The sequence below is a fragment of the Talpa europaea genome (genome assembly GCF_964194135.1).
Source record: "Talpa europaea genome assembly, contig: HAP1_SCAFFOLD_147, whole genome shotgun sequence".
Lineage (NCBI taxonomy): Eukaryota > Metazoa > Chordata > Mammalia > Eulipotyphla > Talpidae > Talpa > Talpa europaea.
The window spans coordinates 52,490-79,190 of NW_028167972.1; the positions used below are offsets into that span (position 1 = coordinate 52,490).

The following is a 26,701-nucleotide window of genomic DNA, read 5'->3' on the forward strand; positions in this document are numbered from 1 at the left end:
GACATGGAAGGAGGAACTTGAAAAGAGGCAGAGATGTAGGTAAGAGACCCGTGGGGAGGCTGACATTGGCAGCTTCTATCTTGACTTGGATTTTATTTTGCTCTTTTCCTTCCAGATTTGTCTGGTCCCTTCTGTCCCTTTCCTATTGGTCCCCACCAGAAGGTAGCAAGCTTTCAAGGCCTTAGTGGTCCTGCTTTGAGCCAATCCTGTTTGGCTGGGCATTTACCCATAACTTTGGGTGCTTCGTGGAAAAAAAAAAAAAACTTTTAAACTAGCAATATATATTCTTTCTCTTCTCTTTATTGCACATTAATTGTATTGAAGGTCTTACACACTAGACTATGTTTTATCTTGACATGGTGGCTGGTAGACTCCATTTAGAGAATGTAGTTTGAGGGTCCTGAGGTGCCCCTCAGCCCGCCCTGTAACAATTCCTGAGTGATCTAGTTAGATTCATTTGAATGTGCCAGTAGGGGATGAGAAGCAGTCATAGGGACCCCAGGAATTTGCCAGTCCACTTGGTAGCTTCTGGTTAACCATCTTTATTATGAAATTGCTCCAGTTCTTGGAGGATAAAGGCACCAGGGTCCTGACTCCAGAGGTTGTGGTGGAGGGAGGACACTGGGAGGCCCAACACAGCCATTACTTGACACCACCAATCGCAGTGCTGGGGGTGCCTAAAAGAGATGCCAGGAGATGCTAGGGAGACACATTTTAGGGACTTTGGAAGGAAACATGGCTGAGACTGTTTTCTGCTGTTTTTCCTGCATTTGGGTCAAGTTCCTGAAAAATTAGGAGAAAACAAGAGAAGAGCTATCTCCTCCTTTCTCCGTTTATTCCAGGTAGCTAAACCATCTGAATGCAGGGCTCTGTGAACTGGATCATAGTGCCAGACTGAGTTTGAAACCTGTCTCTATCCCTGGCAAACTGTGGCAGACTCTGTACTTCCTTCATCTAAAATAATAATACTAATATTGATACTAATACCTATTGATACATCAAAGAATTGTTGCAAGAATTACATGAGATAATGCCTATAAGCAGGTGCTCAGACCTGAGTTTGGCACCAGATAAGTGTTTTTGGATAAGTATCAGCAACGTTATTACTAATATCATCATCATCCTTATTATCATTTTCTTTAACAAGACAAGGAGAGAGGGTCCGCAGAGATCAAGTAGAAAATTACTATGGTCGGTGCTTCTAGTCTGACACCAGAGAGGCATTAGATTGATAAATACAAAGGCATCACTAAACTGAAGAAATATCTATGACACCTTTCTCCAAATTAGAAAGAAAAAAAAATATTATTCAAGACACATGCCACTGACTTTCTGAAAAACTATCCTAATGAGTCCCAGGTCAAGTTAGGGTTCATTAGGCAGCTTCAGGGACAGTACAGACAGGGACTTCAGGAGAGTTAAAGAGGCTTCTTAGTAAGTTCTGTGAAGTGCTAACCAAACACACTCCAGAGATGAAGTCAGATAGTCCAGGAGGACTAAACAAAGACAACAAAACTTGAGAGAAGACAACCTTGGGATAAACCTATATAAATCACTAATACAAACATACAGTATGCTTCTGTAAAAGGAGCTTCCTTGGGTTGTACAATGCACAACTTTCACAGCTGTACAGTGACCCAGATACATCTCTGTTAGAAGAGACCAAAGGGCTTGTCAATGAACTACTATATAAAGGGGAAGGGGGAAGGATTCAAAGAAAACTTGAGTGTTTAAGAAATGCCTGGATGTGTGTGCAAAGTTCTGGTAGGGGTATGAGAGTGTATGTCCTGATGAGTAGGTTCACAGCATTTTCAGCTGTTGCAAGGAATCATGAGGGCCCCCCAAATTTAAGAAGCCCTACTCCAGAGGAAGGAGATGAGATGTAGGCATATGGAGTCTGAGGTGCTGCAGGCAATGAAGACAGGCTCCAGATGCAGCTTGAGATTCCTGAGATCTAGTGAGTTCCTGGGGAGAGGTCACAGCTAGGAATTCTTAATATGTAGGAACTCAAAAACCTACATGGGGGTAACTTTTTGTGGGTGAAGAGGAAGGCTAAGAACAGTTCCACAGGCGGTTTCTATTTGTTAGGTCCAGCTCTGTCTTGAAACCTGAGGAAGGCCACAGTGCACCCTTCTCTCTGAGTCTCTGTTTCTCTTTCCCACCAGGGGCCTGCAGGTGGCACTTCATTCATATTCTGATAAAACATAGTCCCCCCTGGCTCCTCCTGTAAAGACAAGAGAAGAGAAAGAAGCATCTCAGACCTGGGTGGTGTCTTCCTCCCTATCCCTTACTCCTTCACCTGCTCGTCTCAACTCTGAGCACTCCCTTCCCAAAGAACTCTGGATTTCAAGTACCATTATCCCACATCTGGGATCACTTAGTATCTTTCTAACTGGTCTCCTTGTTTCCCATCCCACCTTCTTATGGATGGTGTATTCTCCAGACCGAGATTATGGCCCTCCCTGCTTATATCCCTTGCACTGACTCCAGTGTAAATAGACATGAGGTGCCAAAGGTGACCAGGGTGCTGCAGGAGCTGGCTTCGGTTGGCCTGTCTTTTCTCACACCACAGACTTGCAGAGGTAGAATTGGTCACCGATAATTATGCACAGTTAAGGAAGAGGCTGGAGAATATGGCCTCACCTCCCTCTGTCTCCCAACAGCACCTGTGTAGCTCTGTCCTCATGTTCAAGCTCACCTAAGAAATCCTCCTTCCTTTAGTTCTGGAAGCCTTTCCAGATCCCCAGCTGAAAGTGGACATTCCCTTTTATTTACCCCCTCTCCCCCAAAAGTGTATCTACCACAGGGTCATCTATAACCACATTCCCTTGTGTTAGGGATCTCAATCCCTACTAGCTCTGGGTTTGGAGACTAGTAGTAGTGACTAACTAACGTAAAGACCTGCACCACCTTGCAAGATAATAGGCGCTCAAAGGTATTCATTGAATTTGTAGCTTTCATTCTGAGGAAAGCAGCTAACTCCTGCTTCCAGGGAGGTGTTGGTGCCCCCAAAGAAAAAAGAGGAGACAAGGTTTCTCCTGGACTCCAAATCCCCTCTGCCCTCCCTCCATCCCACTTCCTGCAAGAGAATTATTGGGGGTGGGGAGAAGGGAGGGTCAGAGGCAAGAGAGTTCCTTTTGCCTACTCACTGGAAGCCTGCCTTTTCCTTAAGATTCTGAGCAGAATCCCAATAAAGATGATGACACAAACAGCGATCCCACTGATGATGCCAATGACCAGGGTGTCAGGCAGCGAGGACTCTAAAACAACAAAAGCCTCTGATCACTGCTGGGCCCAGCACAGCGGGCACTCCTCATTGCAAGGCTCACCTCCATCCCCCACAGCATATTTGCTCAGTCCCTGGCTCTCAGCCTTACCCCAGCGGGCAGTGAGGGGCTGATCCAGGCCTGGGTGTTCCACCCTGCAGGAGTATCTCTGCTCTTCCCCAAAGGGCACAGTCAAAGCCACCCAGGCCCGGTACATCCCATCTCCACAGGGCAGCACGTTCTTAGGGGTGCCGTCCTCAGTGGCCAGCAGCTGCCTGTCCTTCCACCACACCATGGTGATGTTCTGGGGGTAGAAGTTCAGAGCCTGACACCGCAGCATGGTTCCTGTAGAGGCTTCGTGGCGAGTCACTCTCACCAGAGGTGGTACTGCACGAGAAGAAGGAAGCATCTGGAGAAGGGATCTTTCGACCCTTGCCAGGAAGACCAAAACTTTCAATTCCCTCCTACCAGTGGGCAGGAGGGAGGGGAGCCCACTGGTTAGACAAAGGCAGCTACAAGGGAATGTGTGTTCTCCACTATATTCCCAAATGCAGCTCTGAGGTGGTCCCACACGCAACAGTCACATCAGCCTGTTTTCTGTCCCCTGTGGAAATAGCTGTGTCTGTTGCCTGCATCTCCTGTTTCGCATTAATATATTAAGTGCAATTAGAATGAATCGCTATGTACTAGTATAGGAAATGACCAAATAACTACTGTCAGCAGTTTCCCCTGGTTCAATCCAGTAAGTGTTCTTGTGAAAAGGGGCCTTGACAGAGAGCTAGGTGGCTCAATGTTCTAGGAAAGTAACGTTTACCTCCAAAGGATTCTGCTACTCTCATCAGTTACCTCACTGGTAATTCCTCACCTGGGCATTCCTGTGAAAATCATGAATTCCTAAAAGGTACAAATGTACACAGGACATTTGGTTAAACAAAGAATAGATCACAGATACCTCTTTGGCCTCAGGCACAGAGAAAACTATGAAAGCTGTGAATAATGGCTGCTGTGTGTTTCATTTCAATTATGAGATGAGACCTCAGGGAGGAAACCACAGACCTCAGTTCATTCTCATAGTCACATAACCTCAGGCTCTGAACCCCTGGCCAGGGATCTCCTCCACTCTGGGGGGGGGCTCCCATCATACCTGGCTGGTCCAGAACCCCTCTCCCCAGCTCCAGTAAGCGCCGCAGCTGCTCCGGGCAGTCTCGCTCGAGGTAGGCCCTGTTCTGCTTGGCCCGAATCTTAGTATTTTCCCATTCCAGCTTGGTGACCTGGGCCCCGGGTCCCACTGCTTTCCAGTCCTGTGTCTCAGCGCAGAATTCAAGATGGTCCAGTCCATCATACCCATACTTCCAGAAGCCCCTGGTGCTGTTGTCCTCTTGCACTTCACAGCCCAGGATCACCTGCAGCGTGTGGGACTCTGGCAATACCCCTGGCTTCGTTACTGAAACCAAAAGAGTAGATCCTGGTCTCCAACTTCTCCAGGGACTGAATGACCTCAGGAAGCAAACTCCTTCCCCTGTCCCTGCTCACTCCCTTCAGGACCTTCAAACTCCCATCTCCCTCCCTCCTCAGGAATGGAAGGGCTGGGTCCACCTCAGGAGGGAAGCCCCCCCCTCCCCCCCCCACCCCCCCTGCCACATACCCTTGCTGTAGTTGTGGTTGTCCATAATGGTCCAGAAGTCAACGCTGAACATGTGGTCCCACCCTTTCAGGCTCTGACTCAGCTGCAGCCACAGGCGGCTGGTGGCCGCACCCAAGACCCACTGGGCGCGAGGCTCAGCACGGCGAGTCTCGTGATTATAGGCCACGAACAACTGGTCATCCACGTAGCCCAAGGCCTCAAACAGGGACAGCCCCAGGTCCCTCTCTGAGGTGCCCATGAAGAGGTATTGCAGACAGTGTGACCCTGGGGAGAGGGTGACAGGCCACAGGGGGTTGGGAGGCGGTACCTCCACTCATCCGCTAATCAAATGGTCCCCCCAGCTGTGTCTTGGACCACCATGGGCAAGGTGAAATGTAGGGCCAGCCTTCCAGTCATGGCCCAGTCTGTCTGTGCTCTCCTTGGGCCTCTCTGATGCAGCAGCAAAGTCTATGTCTGCCCCACCAGATATGCTTCCCCATATCCTTTCATTTCCCTCTAGGCTTCATAAACCCTATTTTTTAACATTGCAAGGAAAAAGAGCTATGCTACAGAGATAGCATCAAGATAGCTGAACACCAGGTGATGGCAAAAGCAAGCTGGTGTCAGATGGAATCCCCAGATACTTGTGTCCCAAGTCTCCCACTTCTACATATAACTTGAGATGAATATCCCTGTCCTCTGTCAAAGAGCAGGATGGCATCTTTCAGACACCAGTCTGCTGCCCTCCTGGTAACAGTGTGATATGCAGAGAAAGGGGGAGATTCTAGGTTCCCTGCCCCACCGAAGGAAGGGTGGCACTGGGCTGCAAGGAGAAGCTAGAAAAGACTGGGAAAAGGCACTGGAAAGGAAGGAAAGGGAGAAGAAGGAAGAGCTGGAGCAGGCACATGGAGCAGAGACATGTGAAGAAGCTGTGCTTATGTCTTGACCTTGGACTTGAACCAGGGACTTGGGGGACATGGAAGGAGACACCTGGACCAGATGTGGGCCAGAGACCTCTGGGGAGGCTAACAATAACAGTCTTTATCTTTTTTTTTTTTTTTTTTAAGATTTATTTATTTGTCCGTACAAGAACGGGGGTGTAGACCAGAGGTGTGGGGGGTGGGGTGTGAGAGGATTTACCAGAGACAGAGTGGAGAGCAGAACAGGCAGAATGACTGGAATACACTGCTGAGGGGAGCAGCAGGTGAGACAGGAGAGGTCTGCTTTGCCATGTGGGTAGCTACCTGGTGAGCTGGGGATGAAACTCATACTGCAGTGGCTGGTGATAGCTTGGTAGCTCTGAGACTTTAACCTCTGCATCACCAGGGAAACCCAACAGCCTTTATCTTGACACATACTTTGATTTCATTTCTTTCCTTCCAAACTTGCCTGGCACCTTCTGCTTCTTTCCTATGGGTCCCCACCAGAAGTTGCTTAGACTTGTGGCAGACTCTCTGGCCTTAGTGATCCTTGCTTTGAGGCAACACTGTTTGGCTGGGCATTTACCCACAGGGGAATGGGTAACTTTGGACGCTTCAATGGAAACTATTTGTGCTCTATTCTTTCTCTGTCCCACACTAATTATCTGTCTCACAGTAATTGTATTAAAGTTCTTTTCGATTGAAGGTACTAGGCAATGGCATACGTTAGCCTTTATGTGGCAGGTGGTAGAACCTATTTAGAGCATGTAAATACAGGGTTCCTGGGATACCCTTCAGTTTGCCCTGTAACATCCTCATTATATCAACAAATTAACCTACTTTGCTTCTCCTCAGACTCTGTTTCCTTTTATTGGCCAAGAGAAGCAAGAATAGCCAGCGTTCCTGCATGCTTCCCTCTGCCGCACATGCCTGCCACAGCCTTGCTGCCCCCGGCCTCTGCCCAACCATCCATCAGGCAGTCTCCTCTGGAGCCGGTAGACTCCAGAAGATCCTAGGGCAGCTTTGGCAACTGAGTTCAGGTGTTGGTGCTCAGAGATAAGAAGATCTGGGGCCTCCCTGGTGGAGCAAGGGGTTAAGATGCTACCTATGAAGCTGTCTGCGGCCTCTGTAAGCATGAGTTCAATCCCCAGCCAGGGAGCTACCCGTATGGCACAGAAGACCTCTCCTGTTTCGCCTGCTGCTCCCCTTAGCAGTGGATTTCAGTCAATCTGCCTCTTCTGTTCCCCACTCTGTCTCTGGTGAATCCTCTCACCCTCCACACCTTTGGCCTGTACCCCAGCTCTTGTATGTATAAAGAAATAATCTTTAAAAAAGAGAGAAATAAGAAGATCTGAGGTGAAAAAATCTGCTGTACATTGTTTTGTTTTGTTTTTTAGCCACTTCCTCTTTCTTTCCCATACTGTACCTCTACTCTTTCCTGTGTAAATGGTTGCTGTTAAATGCTGGTAGTAACTCAGGGCAGCTTTTCCCCTGGCAAAACAGTTGCAGAGCAAATATAGGAGGAAACCCAGTAAACCAAAAAGGCAAGTGATTGTTTCCCTACATCTTCCCTCAAAAATAGCACGCACCCCCAGTGCCTACAACACTCAAGCAAAAAGTGCTTAATACAAACTTGTTGGCTGACAAAGGATGACAACTAAATTTTTATCTCTGGCTCTGAATTCAATTGACTGCAGGGTACTGTAGCTGGATCTCCTGCTTTTTGCAAAGAAAACAGCCCTGGAATAAAAATTAGGAAGTGGATTAAACTCTAACCACCCTTTTGCAATCCTGCTTCAGACTGCTAACTCACTGAACTGAACCTCCTATTCCCTTCTTCCGATTAACCATTAACTGGCTCCATCTCCATTGCTGAGAACTTGGAAAATCGTGTTATATTGTAACAGGGTGGTCCCCAGGAAAGGGGGAGGTTCCAGGTTCCCTGCCCCCACCCAAATGGAGGGTGGAGCTGAGCAGGGAGAGAAGAAGCTGCAGAGGAGACTGAGGAAGGAAGGAAGCAGGATGGAGAGCCAGGAGGAGATCTGGAGGAGGCACATGGAGTCGAGAGACACGTGAAGAATCTGCGCTTGCCTTGTGGTCGTGGACTGGGTGACACAGATGTGGGTGAGACCCGTGGGGAGGTGTCAATGGCAGCTTTTATCTTGATTTTGATTTTGCTCTTTTCCTTCTGGGCTTGTCTGGTTGTTTCTGACCCTTTTCTGTGGGTCCCCACTGGAAGGTGCTTTAGACTTGTGGCAGGCTTTGGGGCCTTGCTCTGGGCCAATCCCATTTGGATGGAGTTTTACCCACGAGGGGACGGGTAACTTTGGGTGCTTGATTTAGAAACTAGATTCTTTGCCTTTCCTGTCTTATTTCCTAGTTGTATCAAAGTTCCTTCCCATGAAAGTCTCATATGTATGTGTTGATGTGGCGGATGGCAGAACCCATTTAGAATAGGCAGGTTTGTGGGGTTTGGGCTGCCCCTCTCCCTGCCCTGTAACAATATTCCTAATAATCTTCTCTGTGTCTCTGAGTTGATAGTGGCATCAGAACAAGAAGCACCTGCTGATTCCTGAGACAACCAACCCCTGCTGGGAAAGTCAAACACCTTGACTCCTGTCATCTAGACTGCCTGGCAACACCTAGGACCTGGAAAGGTAAAACCTTGACTCCTGCACATTCCTTCACCCCTTATAAGGTCCCAGCACTCCCTCCATTCAGGAAGCATGTTGTTTGGGACTGCCTATGCTGCCAATTCCCTTAATGGCCATTTTGCAAAAATCTCCTTCATGTAAAGATAAGTCTTGTGATTCAGAATTTGGATTTCTTGTGGTGAGTGAAAAACCTGGTTTGGCTGCTTACAATACCATCAGCCACTGCTTTTTAATACGGTTAAAAACTGAGTACAACACTGCGTGGAATCTTAAACTTAACTAGTCCCCAATCAGGCTTTTGAGGCCTCCCCACCCCCAACTGCACCTTGTTCTGCCCATTCCATCTCACACACGATATCGCCTGGTATACCATCATTCATGCCAATCACATAAAAGTCAAAAATGAAATAGTTACATTATTAAATAACAGCCACCTCTTCCTCTCACCTATCACATAGATCCTTCAAAAACCTCCTTCAAATTATACCTGGAATCCAAGGATGTCCCACCCCCACCTATGATCCCTCCTGGCCCAGTTGATCACCTTGGCTGGACCAGGGCCACAGCATCCAGGCTTCTCTCTCTGCTTTTATAGTTGCTCTCTTCCTTCTGCTCCCCAGAGAGGCTGGAGTGATCTTTGTCACAGCTATGACAGATCAGGTCACTCTGGGGCTCGAATCCACCAGCAGCCTATGGGGCCCTAGGAGAACTTGCAGTGCCCATCACCCACTCTTGACCTGTGGCCCCCCAAATCCTACTCTTCCTTCAACCCAACAGTTCTTAGTTGGAAGGTGTTTTCTCTTAGGGGACATCTGGCAAGTGTTTTGAGGCATTTTCAGTTATCACAACTAGGGGGGCGCTACTAGCCCCCAGTGAGTGAAGGACAGGGATGCTGTTAAACCCCCCCTGAGGCTCGACTGTCCTCACAATGAAACACCATCACAGTGCTTAGGATGAGACTCCAGCTTCTACCCAACCTACCAGGCCCCCCTCACCTTCTCTGGGCAATGAGTTCCCATCCTCCTGGCCCTTAGTTCCTTCAGGTCTTGTTACAGGGCAGGGAGAGGGGCAGCTCAAACCCAGCAAACCTGCCTATTCTAAATGGGTTCTGCCATCCACCGCATCAACACAAAACATATGAGACTTTAATGGGAAGGAACTTTAATACAACTAGGACAAGACAGGAAAGGCAAAGAATCTAGTTTCTAAATCAAGCACCCAAAGTTACCCGTCCCCTCGTGGGTAAAACTCCATCCAAATGGGATTGGCCCAAAGCAAGGCCCCAAAGCCTGCCCCAAGTCTACAGCATCTTCCAGTGGGGACCCACAGAGAAGGGTCAGAAACAACCAGACAAGCCCGGAAGGAAAAGAGCAAAATCAAAATCAAGATAAAAGCTGCCATTGACACCTCCCCACGGGTCTGACCCACATCTGTGTCACCCCGTCCACGACCAAAAGGCAAGCGCAGTTTCTTCACGTGTCTCTAGGCTCCATGCGCCTCCTCCAGGTCTTCTGGCTCCATCCTGCTTCCTTCCTTGGTCTCCTCTTCAGCTCCTCTCCCTGCTCAGCTCCACCCTCCTTTGGGTGGGGCAGGGAACCTGGAACCTCCCCCTTTCCTGCGGACCACCTGTTACAGTCTCAGCTCAAAGATCTCACCTAAGGTTCCACTTTTTTATTTGTTGAGGTCCCCCCCCCCATTTGCATTCCCTCCACATCTGAATGCAAAATAATCAGAGGGCATACATGACTCCCTGCTATCTCCCCTAAGCCTAGAACAATCTTATACAGGATTTGGATTCCTGCTACCTCTGTGAACAATTAATTTTTCTGTTCAACATCAAATCTTATGCTTCAACCTCTGAGGCATGAATGGTGATGTTTATGAATCACAGCCATGATGGGGAGAACTGGGCTCAACCTCCAAAGCCTGGGTTAACACTAAGGGAAGTTACCAGAGAATAAGTCATCTCCAAAATGTGGACACACATAACACCTGCCCTCAAAGTGTTGTTCTGAGGCCAGTGATAACTCGCTGAGTGATGCTCAGATAACAAACTCACTGTTGGGATTGTTCGGTACCATTTAATAAGGTTAAAAACCTGCTCCTTGCACAGCAGGTGTGTTTTGGAGGCTGGAATAGATAAGAGAATTAATATGAATGCCAGGGGAACTGGGCCATAATACATACCCCATAACCAGAAAAAGCAGCCCAGCCCCAGAAGTGCAGAAGCAGAGTGAGGACACATTTCTGTGTCACAGGCCAGTGCCAGAGACCAGACATCTCAGCAGATAATTGGTGCAACCTGGTGCCCCAAGTTAGAGCACCCACACAAACAATATAAAAGAGAACCTCAAATCCCCCTTCCCTGAAAGACCTTTCCCGTCTGGACCCCTGCTCCCTTGCAGGGTATTTCAGTAAATCTACCCCTTCTGTTCTCCACTTTGTCTCTGGTGATTTCTTTCACGCCCACACCTCCAGCCTCACCTTGGTATTTCTACCCACTATAAGGACGGGAAAGTATGGCAAGGCAGAAAACTAGTTAGCTAAAGTCTATTACCTGGGGGAAGTTATTGAACTTGAGGGCTGGTTAGCCTCTAGTAAAAGCAACTTAAAATATCTGCTACCTCTCCAGTACACAGTGGAGTCCCCTGAGATCACAGATGGGAAGATGATTTAAAACTGGGGTAACCATATTAATGGTGATTATTAGCACTCTGGCACCCACCATTAGTAAATCCTCTTCACTCTACCCAGCAAAGTAACAGGACAAGTCAACAATCCTGAGCTGAAAAAGAGAACTATTCCCGTTCAGTTCAAAAGTTCAAAAATAACAGATCTGTTATTTTTTCTGGGCAAAATAACAATTGCCAAAAGTCAGTACCTCTCAGAAGCCTTCCATCCCCAGCGGCCTCCACCCAGTGTCACCAAAAGCAGTGAGTAGGGCAGAACCCAGATTCTGCTCTCCACTCCTATACACCCCTGTTCCCCAAGTGGAAGCCCCAACCCCCCGTGGATTCTTGTAAGCCAGAAGTCTCACAATCCTCCTGCTGCCCTGCTGCCTGCGGAAACACCTAGGGGCCCTGAGGCCAAGGTCGCCCTTAGTCAGAAGAACTTCCTGTTTGGGTTTGACCTGAAAAGGGGGAGGATGAGGAGGGGGCTGAGGATGGTGGGTGTAGGGGGAAGGGAATGCAGGGGGTGACACAACCAACAGAAAAGACAAAACCCGAAATCTGAGTTCAAAGACCCCAAGCCCAGTTGCACCTCAAAGAGAAACTATTGAGAAACAAAAAAGATTTCTATTTAAAAGCATAGGGGAGGGGAGGGGTGGTTGTGAGTGCCACTCAGCAGAGCTGGGACAGCGGGGCAGGATTGCCAACAAGGTCCCGGGGCTCAAGGCCCTTTAACCCATTCTTGCACCCCAGTGGCCAGGGTCCCTTTCCTGGGCAGTCGGGAGATGGGACTGCGCACAGGTCTGAGCTGTGGCCTGGAACTTAGCGAACTCCCAAATGCTGAAGATAAAAGGAAGCCCGTTTTGGTTTTTCCTCCCCCGCCGCGCCCCCTTCCCGCCCGCGGCCCCCGGACTCACGTGGCGATCTGCCCTGGGCGGCCAAAGTCCGCAGGAGAATCAGGAGCAGCAGCGCGGGCTGAGCTCGCAGGCGCATTTCCCTGGCTCGGACCGCTAGTGCCAGTGCTTCTGCAGGGCGGGGAAACGGGATTGGCCAGAGAAGTCACCGGAGCCATTGCCATGGCTCCCGGCTTCACAAATAAAACCTCCTGCCCACTGCAATCCTTTTCCGGCCAAGAATCAGATCTCCTGAACTTGAACTCCCTCTCCTGCAGGCCTGCCTACTGGCTTGAGAAACCACTCAGTGACCCAGCCTGTTGTCTGGTTTTTATTTTATTTTTTTTAAGTTTTTAATTTAATTTATTTATTTATTTAAGATAGATTTATTTATACAGCCCTGAGCGGGGAGCAGAGCAAGCAGACTGATGAAGTACACTGCTGAGGGGAGCAGCGGGCGGGGCAGGAGAGGTCTGTCTCTGTGCACCATGTGGGACCCTCGCCCAGCAGCCAGGGATCGAACAGGCGCTGCAGAGGCTGCGGGCAGCTTCGCAGGCCAGCACTCAACCGCTGCACCACCAAGGGAGGCCCTGTTCTCTGGTTTTTAAACTTAAAAGGGATGCTTCTGATTAGGTAAAGTAATTCTAACCTTTTTCTGATCTAAATACTCGATATGTAAAAATTGAAAACTTTTAAAAGTAAATTATACATTTACAAAACTTTTAAGTCCAACTTAGATTTTTTTTTCTATTTAGGATATAATGATTTTTGTGTTAAAATTCATCCTAGTCTCTGATTAGAATTAATTAAATCGTAAGATTGACAAAATTAGGTCTTACTGAAAGAGCTTTTGCGATTTACATAGTGAATGAATTAATAACTGATTGATTTTCACAGACTTTACCGCACATTGAAATTATCTGGAGAATTATTAAACCTTTAGATGTCCTGCTTTTGTTCCCAGATATTCAGGTTTAATTGCTTTTCCATGTCACTAGGTCACTGGAATTTTGAAAGCACCCCCTCTCCCCCACATAAACACCCCCCAAAATTTGAGAACTATTGTCTTAAGGGTTTCAAAAGTATATTGACATCTAATTTTACCCAAACCTTTCAATACCTATATGCAAAACTTTCAATACTTAAATTCTATATTTAGGCATCTAAGAGAAAAATTAAACTTGAAAATTAGGGTCTTAGCTGTAAGGGGATATGAAGTAGGTTTAAGAAAATACAGAATTTTGGTGACGAGTACATGGGGATTGATGGTACTAGTACTTTTTTTCTTGGTAACAACTTTATGGGGATATAATTCACATATCAAACAATTAATTCATTTAAAATATAAAATTTGGTGGTCACAAAGGTGTGCAACCACCACTATTTTAGAGTATTTCTCACCCTCCCCACAAAGAAACCCGTTCCTGTTAGTGGTCACCTCAAAATCCCGCCTAATCCTAGCCAATTTTTAATCTACTTTCTGTCTTTGTAGAGTGCCCATACTGAACATTTCATATACATGGAATCATGTAATATGTGGTCTTTTGTGACTGGTTTCTTTCATAATGTTTTCATCATCTTTTTCATAGATAAATAAAATTCTGTCATAGGCATATACTACATTGTATTTTATTTATCCATCCAGTCAGTTGGTGGACATTTGGATTGCTTCTGCTTTGGGGCTCTTAGGAACAATGCTACTCTGAACATTCATGTGCATGTTTTTTACATTTTATATTTTCATTTCCCTTGGGTTTAAATTAGATTTAGGAGTGGAAGTCCTCTGTCACATGGTAACTATGTTTCATCTTTTAAGGAACTGGCACAGTGTTTTCCAATGTGGCTGCACAATTTTATCCTCTCAGCTGCAATGTTTGACAATTCCAGTTTTGCTACATCTTTGCCAGTACTTCTAACTGACCATCTTTGTAATCTAGCCATCTTAGTGAAGGCTCCTAGTGTGAAGCAGTACCTGCTTTGTGGTTTGGACTTACATTTCCCTGAGAACTAATAATGTCAAACATCTTTTAAACTCCTGGTTGACCATCTATAAACCTTCTTTGGAGAAATGTCTATTCATATCCTTACCCCATTTAAAAATTGGGGTTATTTGCTTTTTAATATTGACTTGTAAGTATCTTTTATATATTCTGAATATAAGTTTCATAGTAGATCTATGATTTGGAGATATTCTGTCCAATTCAATTTTATCTTTTTATTTCCTTGATGTTGTGCGTTGAGGCACAGATATTGTCAGTTCTGATAAAGTCCAATTTATCTATTTTTCTATAGTTATTTTATTTTTGTGTCATATCTAAGTGTTCATGGGTGGACTGAGGGGCACCCCAGGACCCACAAACTTGCAGGGTCTAAATGGGTTCTGCCATACATCCTATAAAAACAAAGCATTCTCTTACTGTGGAAGAACTTTAATAGGATTAAATGATATTAACCCTATTATCGAGTGCTAGAGAGAGGAGAAAGAAATGGGTAATAGTTTCCCAATGAAACACCCAAAGTTACCCATCTCCTTGTGGGTAAATGTCCAGTCAAACAGTGTTGACCCAAAGCAGGGCTACTAAGGCCTGAAAATTTGCTACAAGTCTAGCACACCTCATGGTGGGAAACCGTAGGAAAGGGGTAGAAGGGGCCAGACAACTATGGAAGGAAGAAGCAAAATCAAAGTGTAAATCAAGGTAACAGTTGCCACTGTCAGCCTCCTCACTTGTCTCTCACCCACTTCTCTTTCAAGTGTGTCTACTCCACATGTCTTGACTCCATGTATCTCCTTCCATGTCCTCCAAGTCCAAGGTTGAGAAGGAAATGAGACTTCTGCACCTGTCTCTCTGCTCCGCATGCCTCCTCCAAGTCTCTTCTCCAAGTTTTCTCTCCCAAGTCCTTTCTGGCTTCCCCCTGCATCTCCTCTCTACCCTTCCTTGGGTCGCAGAACACAGAAATGTCCCTTTCTATGGCGATTTATACTCTTACATAAGTGGGCATTGCCAAATCCAAGATCATAAAGATTTACACCTATTTTTTTTTTCTAAGAGTTTATCATTTTAGTTCTTGCATATATGGCTTTGACACAGGGCACATGGGAGATAGGTGAGTCTTTTGTTCCATTATCTCACAACATAGCCATTCAGTTGTTCCGGTCTAAAGAAAGACTCTTCTTTCTTTAGTGAGTTATTTGGCACTCTCACTAGATGTCAATTTATTTCTGAACTTGTGACTCTATTCCATTGATCTAGACTGATAAAAGTGCTCATATCAACATTAAGGACTCATGTTCAATGAAGGATGTCATGGATAAAGTTAGTATGTAGCTGACAGATTGTGGAAAATTATATGCAATATCTGAAGCACACAAAAAGATTATTCATTTGCATATACAAGGAACACCTGTTAATCAAAAAAATGGAAACTCCAAACCAAAAATGATTAGAAAAAAATGAATAAGAATTTTATCTACTGAAAACCCAAAGTACTTGGAAATAAAGGTAATGCAAAGTGATATGTTGGTTTGCATCCCAGAACACTAACATACTAGAGAGTTAACACTGCCCAGTGTCTGCAGGGACACAAGGACTCAGGGATTCCCAATTGCTGCTGATGGGAATGCAGCCTGGGACTCTAACTCCATTCCTGGGCATGCTTTTTAAAAAAATTTCTCAAATATATCCCATCAAGGACATGTCTGTGAGTGATCAGAAGTGCAAGCAGATGCGGTATCCTTAACCAAAAGGGTGGAGAGGTGACACAGTGTGGACAAGTCCGCAAGATCTTTTAATTAAAAACATATACAGAGACAACCCAAAATACGTATTTAACTCATGAGAAAGGTAATCTGCAAGTTGGAATAGGAGTGGGATCTAGGAACAGAAAAAAATACATGAACACACACACACACACACAGCTTATGCATGTTATTTCTGTGCAGAGAGAGAGAAGAAAGGATATTAATGCCCCATTAAAACACCCCTAATTATTCAGCCAAACATGGTTGGTCTTAAGTGGGGCAGCTGAGACCTGAAATCTTGCCACAAGACTAAGGCAGCTTCGGGGGAACCACAGAGAGGGTTCTGAAGCAGGTCCCGGAAAGCTGGGACTAAATGAGACACCACATCAAGATAACAGCTGCCATTGTCTGCTCCCCCCCACCCCCTCTTGTCTCTCACCCACATATTTCTCTCCAATATCTCTATGCTTCTCTCCTCCATGTGTCTCCTTCTTTACCTCCTTCCCAGCAGTACCCAGGTACAAGTCAGGCCTCAGCTCTTCTTTTTTCCCTGAGTCCACCTGACTTCCAAGTTAAACAGCTTCAATAAACTTCTCAACTCTCCCCTAGTTCCCAATAGCTTGCCCCAAGGGGGCTACATATAAGTGGGGTGGGGAACATGATACCTCTGCCTTACAAGGAGATGCCTCTGTAATAGTGGATAATCTCGCCTCCTTTTTTTTTTTTTTTTAGATTTATTTATTTATGCATACAAGAGCTGGGGTGCGGGCCAGAGGTGCGAGGGGTGAGAGGATTCACCAGAAACAGAGTGGGAAGCAGAACGGGCAGATTGACTGAAATACCTGCTGCGCCATGTGGGTAGATCCCTGGCCAGCCGGGGATTGATCTCGTGCTACAGAGGCTGTGGATAACTTCACAGTGCTGTGCTTAACCCCTTGTGCTATCAGAGAGGCCCTCTCACCTCTTTCTTTAACTTTATTTCTTCCAACTTTCTAACTTGGTCTTCGGCCTCTAGCTGGGTCTTGGTGGCTTGCACTGCTCCGGAGGCACCTTCTGTTAAATAAGCCACCTCTGTGCTAGTAAATCCCCACACTGATCATCAGGGCACACTGCTTTAGAAGTGGGGAGCATGTGAGATTCAGTCATGAGGGGTGAAGTGCTGAAGAAAGTCATTGAAAGGACATGACTATTGATTGACCTTTGACCTGGGTCCATGTGGGGCTTCTCCCCCTGTCCCTGGAATGGGCTCCAGCTTGCCCCAAGGACTAGCCTTGAGATAATAATGTGCTGCTGAGAGCATCTGGATGGCCTATGTGAATGAACCCCAAACAAAAGCAAGGCCACCACCCTTCTGCCTATCTTTCTTACCTGATAGATGAGCTTTTCCCAAAGAACTCCAATTCCAGCCACAGTCAAAATTCCTAACATGAGCACTCCAACAGTGGTGTTCATGAAGTCAGATAAAAACTCTGAAATGACATGCAACGTTTGGGGTTCAGCAGGACTGACTCTCTGGCTTCTCCCCTGCCCCTCTGGTAGAATCCCAAAGGATTCTGGGTCCTTTGGCTCAACCCTCTGGTGACTAGGCCAGACCCATTGAGGGCAACAGACCCTGGCAGTCTGGATCTTACCCCACATGCTAATGACAGCCCCACATGTTAATTACATCCTATTGAGGCCTAACTAAGGCTCTGTGGCAGGAGTGTGTGGCTTCTTCTCCCTGAGGGATGGTCACATTCACCCAGCACTGATAGGTTCTGTTCCCACTGAGCCACTGCCCTCTGTGCTTTGAGTCCAGACCTTCCTGGCCCATTAGCAAACTCAGCACAGTGGCACAGGGGTGTCCACCACAACCCCATCTTCTGCCATGCTTACTAAATGTAATGGCCATAAAAAGGGGAGGTTCCACACTCCCTACCCCACCTTTTGAAGGACGGAGTTGATTGGTGAGAAGAAGACTAGGAGCAGAGATATGTGTGAAGCAGAGCATACTTGTTACTCTGCTTTCGGACTTGTATCAGTGACTTGGAGAACATGGGAAGACACATGGAGTTGAGACATGTAGAGATATCTGGAAGAGACGTGGCTGAGAGACCCATGGGGAGGCTGACAATGGCAGCCTTTAACTTAATTTATATTTTGATTTTGCTCCTTTCATCCCAGACTTGCCTGGCCTCTTCTGCCCCTTTCCTATAGTTCCCACCAGAAGGTGCTTTAGACTTTTGGCCATTTTCATGTTTTAGCAGCCCTGCTTTGGGCCAACCCTGTCTGACTGCATTTACCCACAAGGGGATGAGTAACTTAGGGTGTTTTATTAGGAAGCTATAATCCTTTTTCTCTTCTCTCTCCATGCACAGTATCCTATTAAAAATTCTTTCACACGAAGATTTTGCTTTGTCTTTATGTGGCAGATGGCAGAACCCTTTCAGAGCATGCAAGTTTGGAGATCTCGGGGTACCCCTCAATCTACACATTAACACCACAAGATCCATGGTGGGTCACCTCCACTGAAAGACATTCTGGGGAGGAGGTGTGGGATAAGGAATGGGCCCTGGGCTGTCCTCTTTACAGGCCTTCCTGCCTCTCTCCTGAAAAGTCAGTTTACAACATGAAACCCAGACACCACTCTGCAAACTAGCCTCCGCCCTTTATGTCCCTAAAAACCCTCATGGGTGGGTAGTTGTTATGGTCTGAAGCATGTCCCCTAAAGTGGTTGAAATTCTAATCCCCAGTACCTTGAATGTGTCCTTATTTGGAAATAGAATCTTAGCAAATGATCAACTAAGGTGAGGTCATTAGGATGAGCCCTGATGCAGTGTGACTTGATTTTGACACTGAGAAGTTTACAGGCAGCTGGTGGGGAGATTCAGGGGCAGGCCAGATAGGCCAAGGACTGAGCATTCCTTGGAAGGAACCATTGCTGCTGGAACCTTGATTTCAGAATTAGCCCCCAGGAGTGGGAGACGATAGGCTTCTGTTGTTTCAGCCACCCAGTGTCTGGTACTTTGTCACAGCAGCTCTAGAACAAATGCTTCCCTAGTGCCTGGCTCAGTGCATTGTACATAGCAGATCCTCAATAAAAATTGATTGAATTATGAAATGAGACCAGATTTAATGTTCTGGGAGACAAATGAAGGGAGGGGCTAGGACAGTTTAAATGTGCAAATTATCCTTTAAAACCCTGTTTTTTCTTTCACACTGCACCCTGCACCCTCAATGTCAATGATGGCTGAGACCTCTGAGTCCAGGGTTGATCTGATTCAACATCACCAAAGAGGCACACCCCCAGGCTTCTACTGAGTTGGGTGTTGGCAGTCACCTGGGGCTAGGTAATCTGAGCATTAGAAGGCCTCTTCCACAGATTTCTAACAAACCTGCCAGTTTTCAGTCCTGCCTATAACCACGACCTCAGAGGTACCCGGTGTCTCAAAGGACTAAATCTTTTCTGACAAGGCCATTTAGCATTTATCCATCTCTCCTCCAGCTTCCAATATACTGTTGGCATCTCTCTTGAGTTGATTCTTCTCCCATTCCTTTTATCATTGAAGGGCTACGCCTTCTTTGTGAAATCTTTTGCTGTCACTGGGTGAGTTTTGGAGAAGGAGCAGCAAGTGAGATGTGTTCAATAAGCACACTTAACTGCAAGTTTATTCCTTTAAATAATAGTAAAAAATATAATGAGCTTTGATAGTAGCAGGAATAAAGAATGTTTGCTAGGAACCACACTAAACTTTATGCAAACTTTCTCTCATTTCATTGTCAAAACTATCTTGGTAGCAATGAATTTAGTCACATTGAAGAGATAAGCCTTAACAAGGAGCCAACAAGCAGTGTCCTGGAACCCCATCGTGTCCATAACTAATGAGGGTAACAGGGCTCCACAACTGTCTTGTCCCCTTGACAATTCCATTTCTTAGTGCAAATTTATATGGCTGCATTTCAAGACTGATTCCTTGTGCCTGGCCTTTTGTGAACTATGGCCTTACTCCAGCTCCTTTGAACCACAAATAGCTCATATGTTAAATGGGGGCAAAAATTTTGGATCACCAAATGATACTTTGTATGAATGATCTCTTACAACTGTTAACAGATATAGACATCACTAATGTATAGACTAATATATACATCACTAATGTATAGACATCACTAATTATAGCAGGTAATAATTACAGACCTGACAGATTAGAAATAAACTGTATATAGTACATTTTAATTTAGAGAGTCACTTATTTCCCATCAGATCTAATGATGGGTCAATGTCTAGTTTAGCTCGGAAAAGTTGAGGCGGATGCAATGACATTTCTTGTTACTAGTTATCTTTCTGCAGCCTGAGAATGTTTAAGAGAGCAAAAAGTTCTCCATATTTAATTTGTGTCAATGGAAACAGTCCACGTATATTTTTTCATTACTAATGAGAAAAGCAACAGTCTAATCCTTCTCATTTTTGTACATCCTGGCTTTTTGTAAACTGTCACTTGTATCTGGTTTCTTGAGCATATGTATGTGTATGTGTGTTTCAATGACACATGAATTAGAATTAGCCTGCAAGGCAAAGTTATATTATAAAGCTACTTAAATCTCTGCCTCCATTTTCTCATTCATAAATAAGTGATAATAGCAGCTGTCTCATAAAATGATCTTTAGAATTAAATGAAAAATACAAAAAACTGATCAAGGAACTTTCAACACAGTACCTGATATAAAATTATGATAAACCATGTTTATAATTATTATATAGCTTAATAAAATAGTAGCAATAACAATAATATTATTGTTATCAATGACATTGTTTTTCTGAAGAGGTGCTCTCTCCCAGGTGACAGGTCAGTATCCTCAGATAGTGGCCTATAATGTGGTTATCTCACTATTAAATATTTAATAAAAAAATTTTAAATATAAACCATATACAATCTCTCTAAATTCCTGGGTTTTTAAAACTAATTTGCTACTCACCTTAAAGTCCCAATTACAGTGGCTTCTCCAAGAGACTATTTCCATTCACTCATTCGGTAAATTGGCCATTTCTTCCTATGGTCTTTACCCCACACTATCTTGAGGCTAAAACATACCCGCACCTTCTCTTCCTGGTCGTTCCCCCTTGTATTTTAAACTGTAGGTTCTGATAATGATCTTTATCTCCCCTGCTGAATTATTGTTTAGGGGAGTGATTTAATCCACAAAAGTGACTTTCTTGTCCATTTGACATTTTATTTCTCTTTATTGAGGGTACTGACTTCAAAGGTCCTGGCCTCCAGCCTCACTACTTGACAGCTGTGGGTCCTTTCTCCAATTTCACAGCTTCTCAATCCTTTCATCGTGAATTATGGGTAATTATCACTGCTGTCCGTTAAAAGACTGTCTATGACAAAGGTAAGACAATGTCAAGTCAAAATGAGTAATGACACCCCGCAGCCTGATCAGCTGTCCCGCCAGTTTGGATTTGGCGCGCCACCTAGTGCCTATTGGCACAAACAACATCCTACTTCGTAAATACTTTGGGGCTGTGAAGCAAACCTTAATAACTGTTCTTCAGAAACTCAACTAGCGTTGGAAACATTAAGGCAGAAAAAAAATCTTTATACTCACTTGTTCACCTAAAATTTAAAAAATGACTACTTAACAATTGAGTTTTTAGAATTTAATTAATTCATTTATGTTTTGTCTTCCCCAATGGCAAAGTAACAGTGAGGGAGGCTTTTCAACTCTTGGACTTTTGGACAAACTGCCCTTCAGTCCAAACTACTTTGGGGTTTTTTCGGGGTGCATTTGTTACAATCAAGGTGCTAGATTGATTTTAGCATATGGCAAAGTTACAAAACCCTGAAATAGTTGTATCCCTATTAGCACATACTGTTTTCTAAATGAATTACCACTATTATATTACTGTCAACCTTGTCACAATTCATGCACCTAAACCAATAATTTCATGCTTCTGTTTGCTATTGGGAAAGAGCCTTTTCCAGTGTCATAATCTTAGCACAGACATGTTCTCTTTTGTTATTTTCCTTCTCACTGTGGTAACTTTACTTTCAAAGGAGAAGTAATTTCATCTTTTAAAAGTTGCCATTGTAAAAGTGTCTAACGTCCACCTTGGTAAATGGACTGCCCTCTCCTGTTCAGGTCCAGCAGACCTTGTCTTCACTAACACTATTAACTACAAATTTCTAGGTCTCAGCCTCCAAAATCTTCTTACTTTCTCATCTGCCAACCCAGCACAGTGCTAGGCCTATAGAAAGTGCTTATTAATTCCTTATGAAATGAATGAATCATCTAGCATGATTTTTCTGAACCTTTTAGACAAAAAACCAAGCCTTTGTTCCTCCCATGTGCTTGTCTGCCAGTGGATTTGCTGCAGTCTAAGGTCTTACCTGTGGTTTACCAGTTCATCATCCAGTAAATGGGAATAATAGTTTCTGTCCAGCAAAAGACTGAAAATATTTAAATGTGTAACTAGAAGTCAATAATTAAATAAAAGGCCAGAGACTCAGTCTCCAAAGTAAACGTTGGTTAGTTCAGAGCGCCATCTAATGCCCATCATAACAAATAGCACAATGTATTGTAAACATCTTTGCTGGGGAATTGTGAGGTCCATAAGGATGTATTGACATTTACAAGGTGAAAACACCTTCTATCCACAACTCACAAAAAAAAAAAAAAAAAAAGAATTAGTAAGTAGATAAAAGTTGAGTTTTTTTTAATTTTTTTTGCTTTTTTTTTTAAAGATTTATTTATACAAATACTGGGTACAGTCAGAAGCACAGGAGGGTGAGAGAATTCACCAGAGCCAGAGTGGGGAACAGAACAGGCAGACTGACAAAATACACTGCTGAGGGGAGCAGTGGGCATGGCAGGAGAGGTCTGCACGCCATGTGGGACCTTCACCAATGGCCAGTGATCAAACCGGTGCTGCAGATGCTGCGGGCAGCTTCGCAGCCCAGCACTCAACTGCTGCACCACCAGGAGAGGCCCAATTTTTTGCTTTTTATAAATAAAGGACAAAAGTTTCACCTTCGACTTCAGTTCATAGTGTGTATGTGTTTAAGGGTACATGGATTATAATCAGTTGGCAAGGCTATTGTAGGGCAAATTTGAATTCTTAATCTCTATTTCCTTATTAGTGAAATGCCAATGATTTAATGGTAGTTATAGGATGGTGGTGAAGAAGAATGAAATTGGTGCATATAATGCCTTCAGTTAACTGTAGTCTTTTTAGCATTACTGACATTCTCAAATCAACATTTGCAGATGTGGTCATTGCCTCCAGTCCTTGCCTCCTGCATACTGGTATCTGCATACTCTCAATGGCAGGTATGGCCATCTGGGAGAACTGGACACTCCTTTACTACTGAGCTCACTTAAACCTGCTTAAAGTATGTATGGAAATTTTTTTTTAATATTTTTACTCAAGACACGCATATATACATGTTTACATACATATATGTATATACATACAATGTTATACTTATGATATGGCAGGTACTATCTTAAGAAGTATATCAATATGAACTCATTAATTGTCATAACCTATGAAATAGGTATTATTAGTGCCACTTTATAGATGAGAAAACTGAGGTATAGAGAAGTTAATTAGCTTGCCCGAGATTGTACAGCTGGAAAATGGCAAGGCTACATTTGAATCCAGGGATTATAGTTTCTGAGTCAGTCTTTTGTATTTTTCCTGGATTATTCTACACAATTAAGAGGAAGTACTCTACCATTAGCCATGAAAAGTGTAAGAAATCTATATTTTAACAGAGGCATAACAATATACCCTTAGGTAAGCTAACCTAATAAGAATTTTGTTCCAATCAAAAGATACTGTTTAATTTAAGCAGGTTTAAGTGAGCTCAGTAGTAAAAATTATAGGGTAAAGGAGTGCCCAGTTCTCCCAGATGGCCATACCTACCATTGAGAGTATGCAGATACCAGTATGCAGGAGGCAAGGACTGAAAGACTATGAGAGTGTAACCATCATCTTTTCTCACTGAGTGGTGAGCAAGAAATGAGATCTAAGCGCAGCAATTTGGGGGTACAATCTGAGTGACAGTGATGGACCTGGATTATGTGCACACCACTCCCCAACACTTCATGCATGCACAGTCACTCATGCATATGAGCATACACATGCTTATGTGTTTACATACACACGCGCACACACACACACCCTCCCTTCTCTGATGGTCCAGTTCCTTTTCTTGTTAGACTTTTCTTAGGTTAGTACCCAGATTCTGTGACATTTCAGAGGTGGCCAGGGGAACACCACCCATAATTAGAACTAGTGAACCAATTTGTTGAAAGTGGTTTATTGTCACCCATCCTCTAAAATATGGAGAATACCAGCTACTTCAGAATCACCCCTAAATGGAAAGGTCCCATTGTATGCGGGACTACTGGAAATAAAACTCCAATTACAGCCTACTGTGTGCTCAGCCCACTCCCGGGAAATATATGCAGACTCTATCTAATTGAACCTTCACCCTTTCCTAAGGGAGGTGTTATTCCTGGAAGAGGAAATGAAAGTTAGAGAAGGCTGAGTTCTTGGCAGGGCCACCCAGCTTGTCAGTGGAGGAGTTGATATTGGATGGTTTCGCTTATATGCGGACTATAGAGAAACCAAACAAAGGGTCAAGGGTCGGGTCTGGAAAAAAGACAAAACTAGCAAGCTGACCATAGAACTGAGGAATTCTCAGCAGGGGTCAGGGCAGGAGGGGGTCAAAAGCCTTCACTGCACTAACAGCTCCACTGTGTTTTACCTGCAGGCAACTTTATGAGTTAACCTGGGGTTGCCAGGAATAAGAACTCTCAGTTCATCTTACATCATTTACATATATATGTATATAATATGTGTGTACATATATATCCATGTATATATAAGCTTACAGTGTACAAGATGTATGTATACATTGTATGTGTGACATGTTTTATAGTACATAGATATTACATACATCATGAATATTATAGATACAAATATATAGTATATAATAAAAATGAATATATATTTATAACCTATCAGCTATATATTAATTATATAGTTCTAAATGAATGTAATTGATTTTATAAAATTTAATGAATATTATCAAAGATGAATATTGTTACTAGATTACTTAATTAAATATTCAGTTTTAATTTCTAAAGCAGTTCATATCTCTCTCTACATGTAACCTACATGAGTAAAACTACATGTAACCTACATGAGGAGACCCATGCTAAGTCTGAGGCATGTAAAGTGGTCCTGAAATCTGAAAGCTTTCTGGCTTTCCCAACTGCACTGGGAAGTGCTTGAAGGTAAAGTTGTACCCAGCACATGAACAGCTGAATTTCTTTATTCTTCTGTTCTCTCAGGGTTTGTGTCTTTCCTATGAGACTCATCACACTGAATGAGTTGTGCATGTCTCTGTTGGACTCACCAGGTACAAATTCCTTGAGAGGAGACACTTTGCTTGGCTGACCACTACTTAATGATCTCCTGGTGTGTTGTGCTTAATGGGTATTCAGCAAGCATGTGAAATGCTAATGCATGGATTAGCAGTGGACTAGGACTCAAAAAGCTATTTGTGTTAACGAATCTATCAAACCTCCTTTGTCCATATTCCTTCCAAAATAGCCATTGTGAGGCTCTATACTTATTCTGATAAACTATTGCCTAATAAATGTTTGCATCTTGTGCTTTATAATTGCATTCATCATAGACCAAGACTAGGAAGGTGTAAAAAGGAATATATTCTTAGTATGGATAAATACTTTTCTTCTGGGTAAGTTTAACTTTTTGAAACTGTTGAAGCCATCTGAAAAAGAGCTTGAACAGCATGGCTAGTGTCCTGAATTCTTCATATGGTTCTAAAAGCAATTCCAAAATGTGCAATACATATATTTTGCCATGAGTCACTGTGTTTGTGATACTCTCTGCATTTTTAAGCTCCTGCTCTGAGTGCTGTACTGCTATGTTCCTTTTTGGTTTCCCCAAGATGCTTTGGCAGTAAGTCAAGGAATATAGCTATGGACGCTTTAATCTCAGGCCTTGAGTTACCCACAGGCTGTTGGAGGGGACATTTTGGCTCAGGACTAATTGCCTAAATGTTGGCCATTTGCCTGCAGAGATTGAAAACAGAAAAGTTGCCCTGAATGATGTGAAAGAAAGGTTTGTTAGGAAATACATGGACTGGAGCATTTACAATTTTATTTAGGCTTCAGATCTCTTGTTCTTTTCACATGTTTCTTCTCAGGCTCCCCATTTTGTCGATCTGGTCATGGATCGAAGCACTGATGCTTTGCCAGTGAAGCACTTGCTATTATTAGCTTCATTCTTTGGTGAGTCAGGAAAAAAGAGGTTTCAATCACTATTAGTTAGAGCCTGTAACAAAGGTTATTAATATTAGATTTGCCGACTACTAAATAGACAGACCCTATTCTAGCCATGATAGAATAAGAAAGTGAAAGAACACTCAACTGTCAGTCCCCTTCTGCATCCTACCTGTCCCAGCAACTCCTGTCAGTCTCCTTTGTGTGGGTCTCGCTGTTCCTCCAGCTCCTGGACAGTCTTTTAACTTGACATTCTGTTCTGCTTATTTAACTTTGTCTACCAGCTCCAGACCTGAACACCATGAAGCAAAATTAGCCAATGCTTCACATTCAGGATTTGTGTCAATAGAAGATATATGATATATTGCATTGTAATATTTAACCATGTCCTCAATTTACTGCTGGTTATCTTGAGGCTGTTAATTTTGAGTCACACTTCTCATCTGAATTTTCCCTTGGAGCTAATTTTTAATAGGCTTTTAACAAACGTTTGTTCAATCTTATTTCAAATCATGAGACTTCTAGGGACATTTACCATATCTATGGTGAAAAGTTTTGTATCTTTCAATTTTTAGAAGTGTCTAAAGTCTGATTCATAGCTGTTACGATAAACTAGTTAACCAAGTGTTGAAGCATA

At 44.0% G+C, this 26,701-nt stretch overlaps 1 protein-coding gene across 1 annotated transcript; it reads right to left on the reverse strand.

Moving 5' to 3' along the window:
* Nucleotides 1-2,183: 2,183 nt before the first annotated feature.
* Nucleotides 2,184-12,126, reverse strand: HFE (homeostatic iron regulator; the record flags this gene model as incomplete). The annotated part of the gene is made up of 6 exons (XM_084259826.1): nucleotides 2,184-2,224; nucleotides 3,150-3,260; nucleotides 3,378-3,653; nucleotides 4,411-4,710; nucleotides 4,912-5,175; nucleotides 12,051-12,126. The coding sequence occupies 6 exons, from the start codon at nucleotides 12,124-12,126 to the stop codon at nucleotides 2,184-2,186; spliced, it is 1,068 nt and encodes a 355-aa protein (XP_084115952.1).
* Between the last annotated feature and the right edge of the window lie 14,575 nt (nucleotides 12,127-26,701).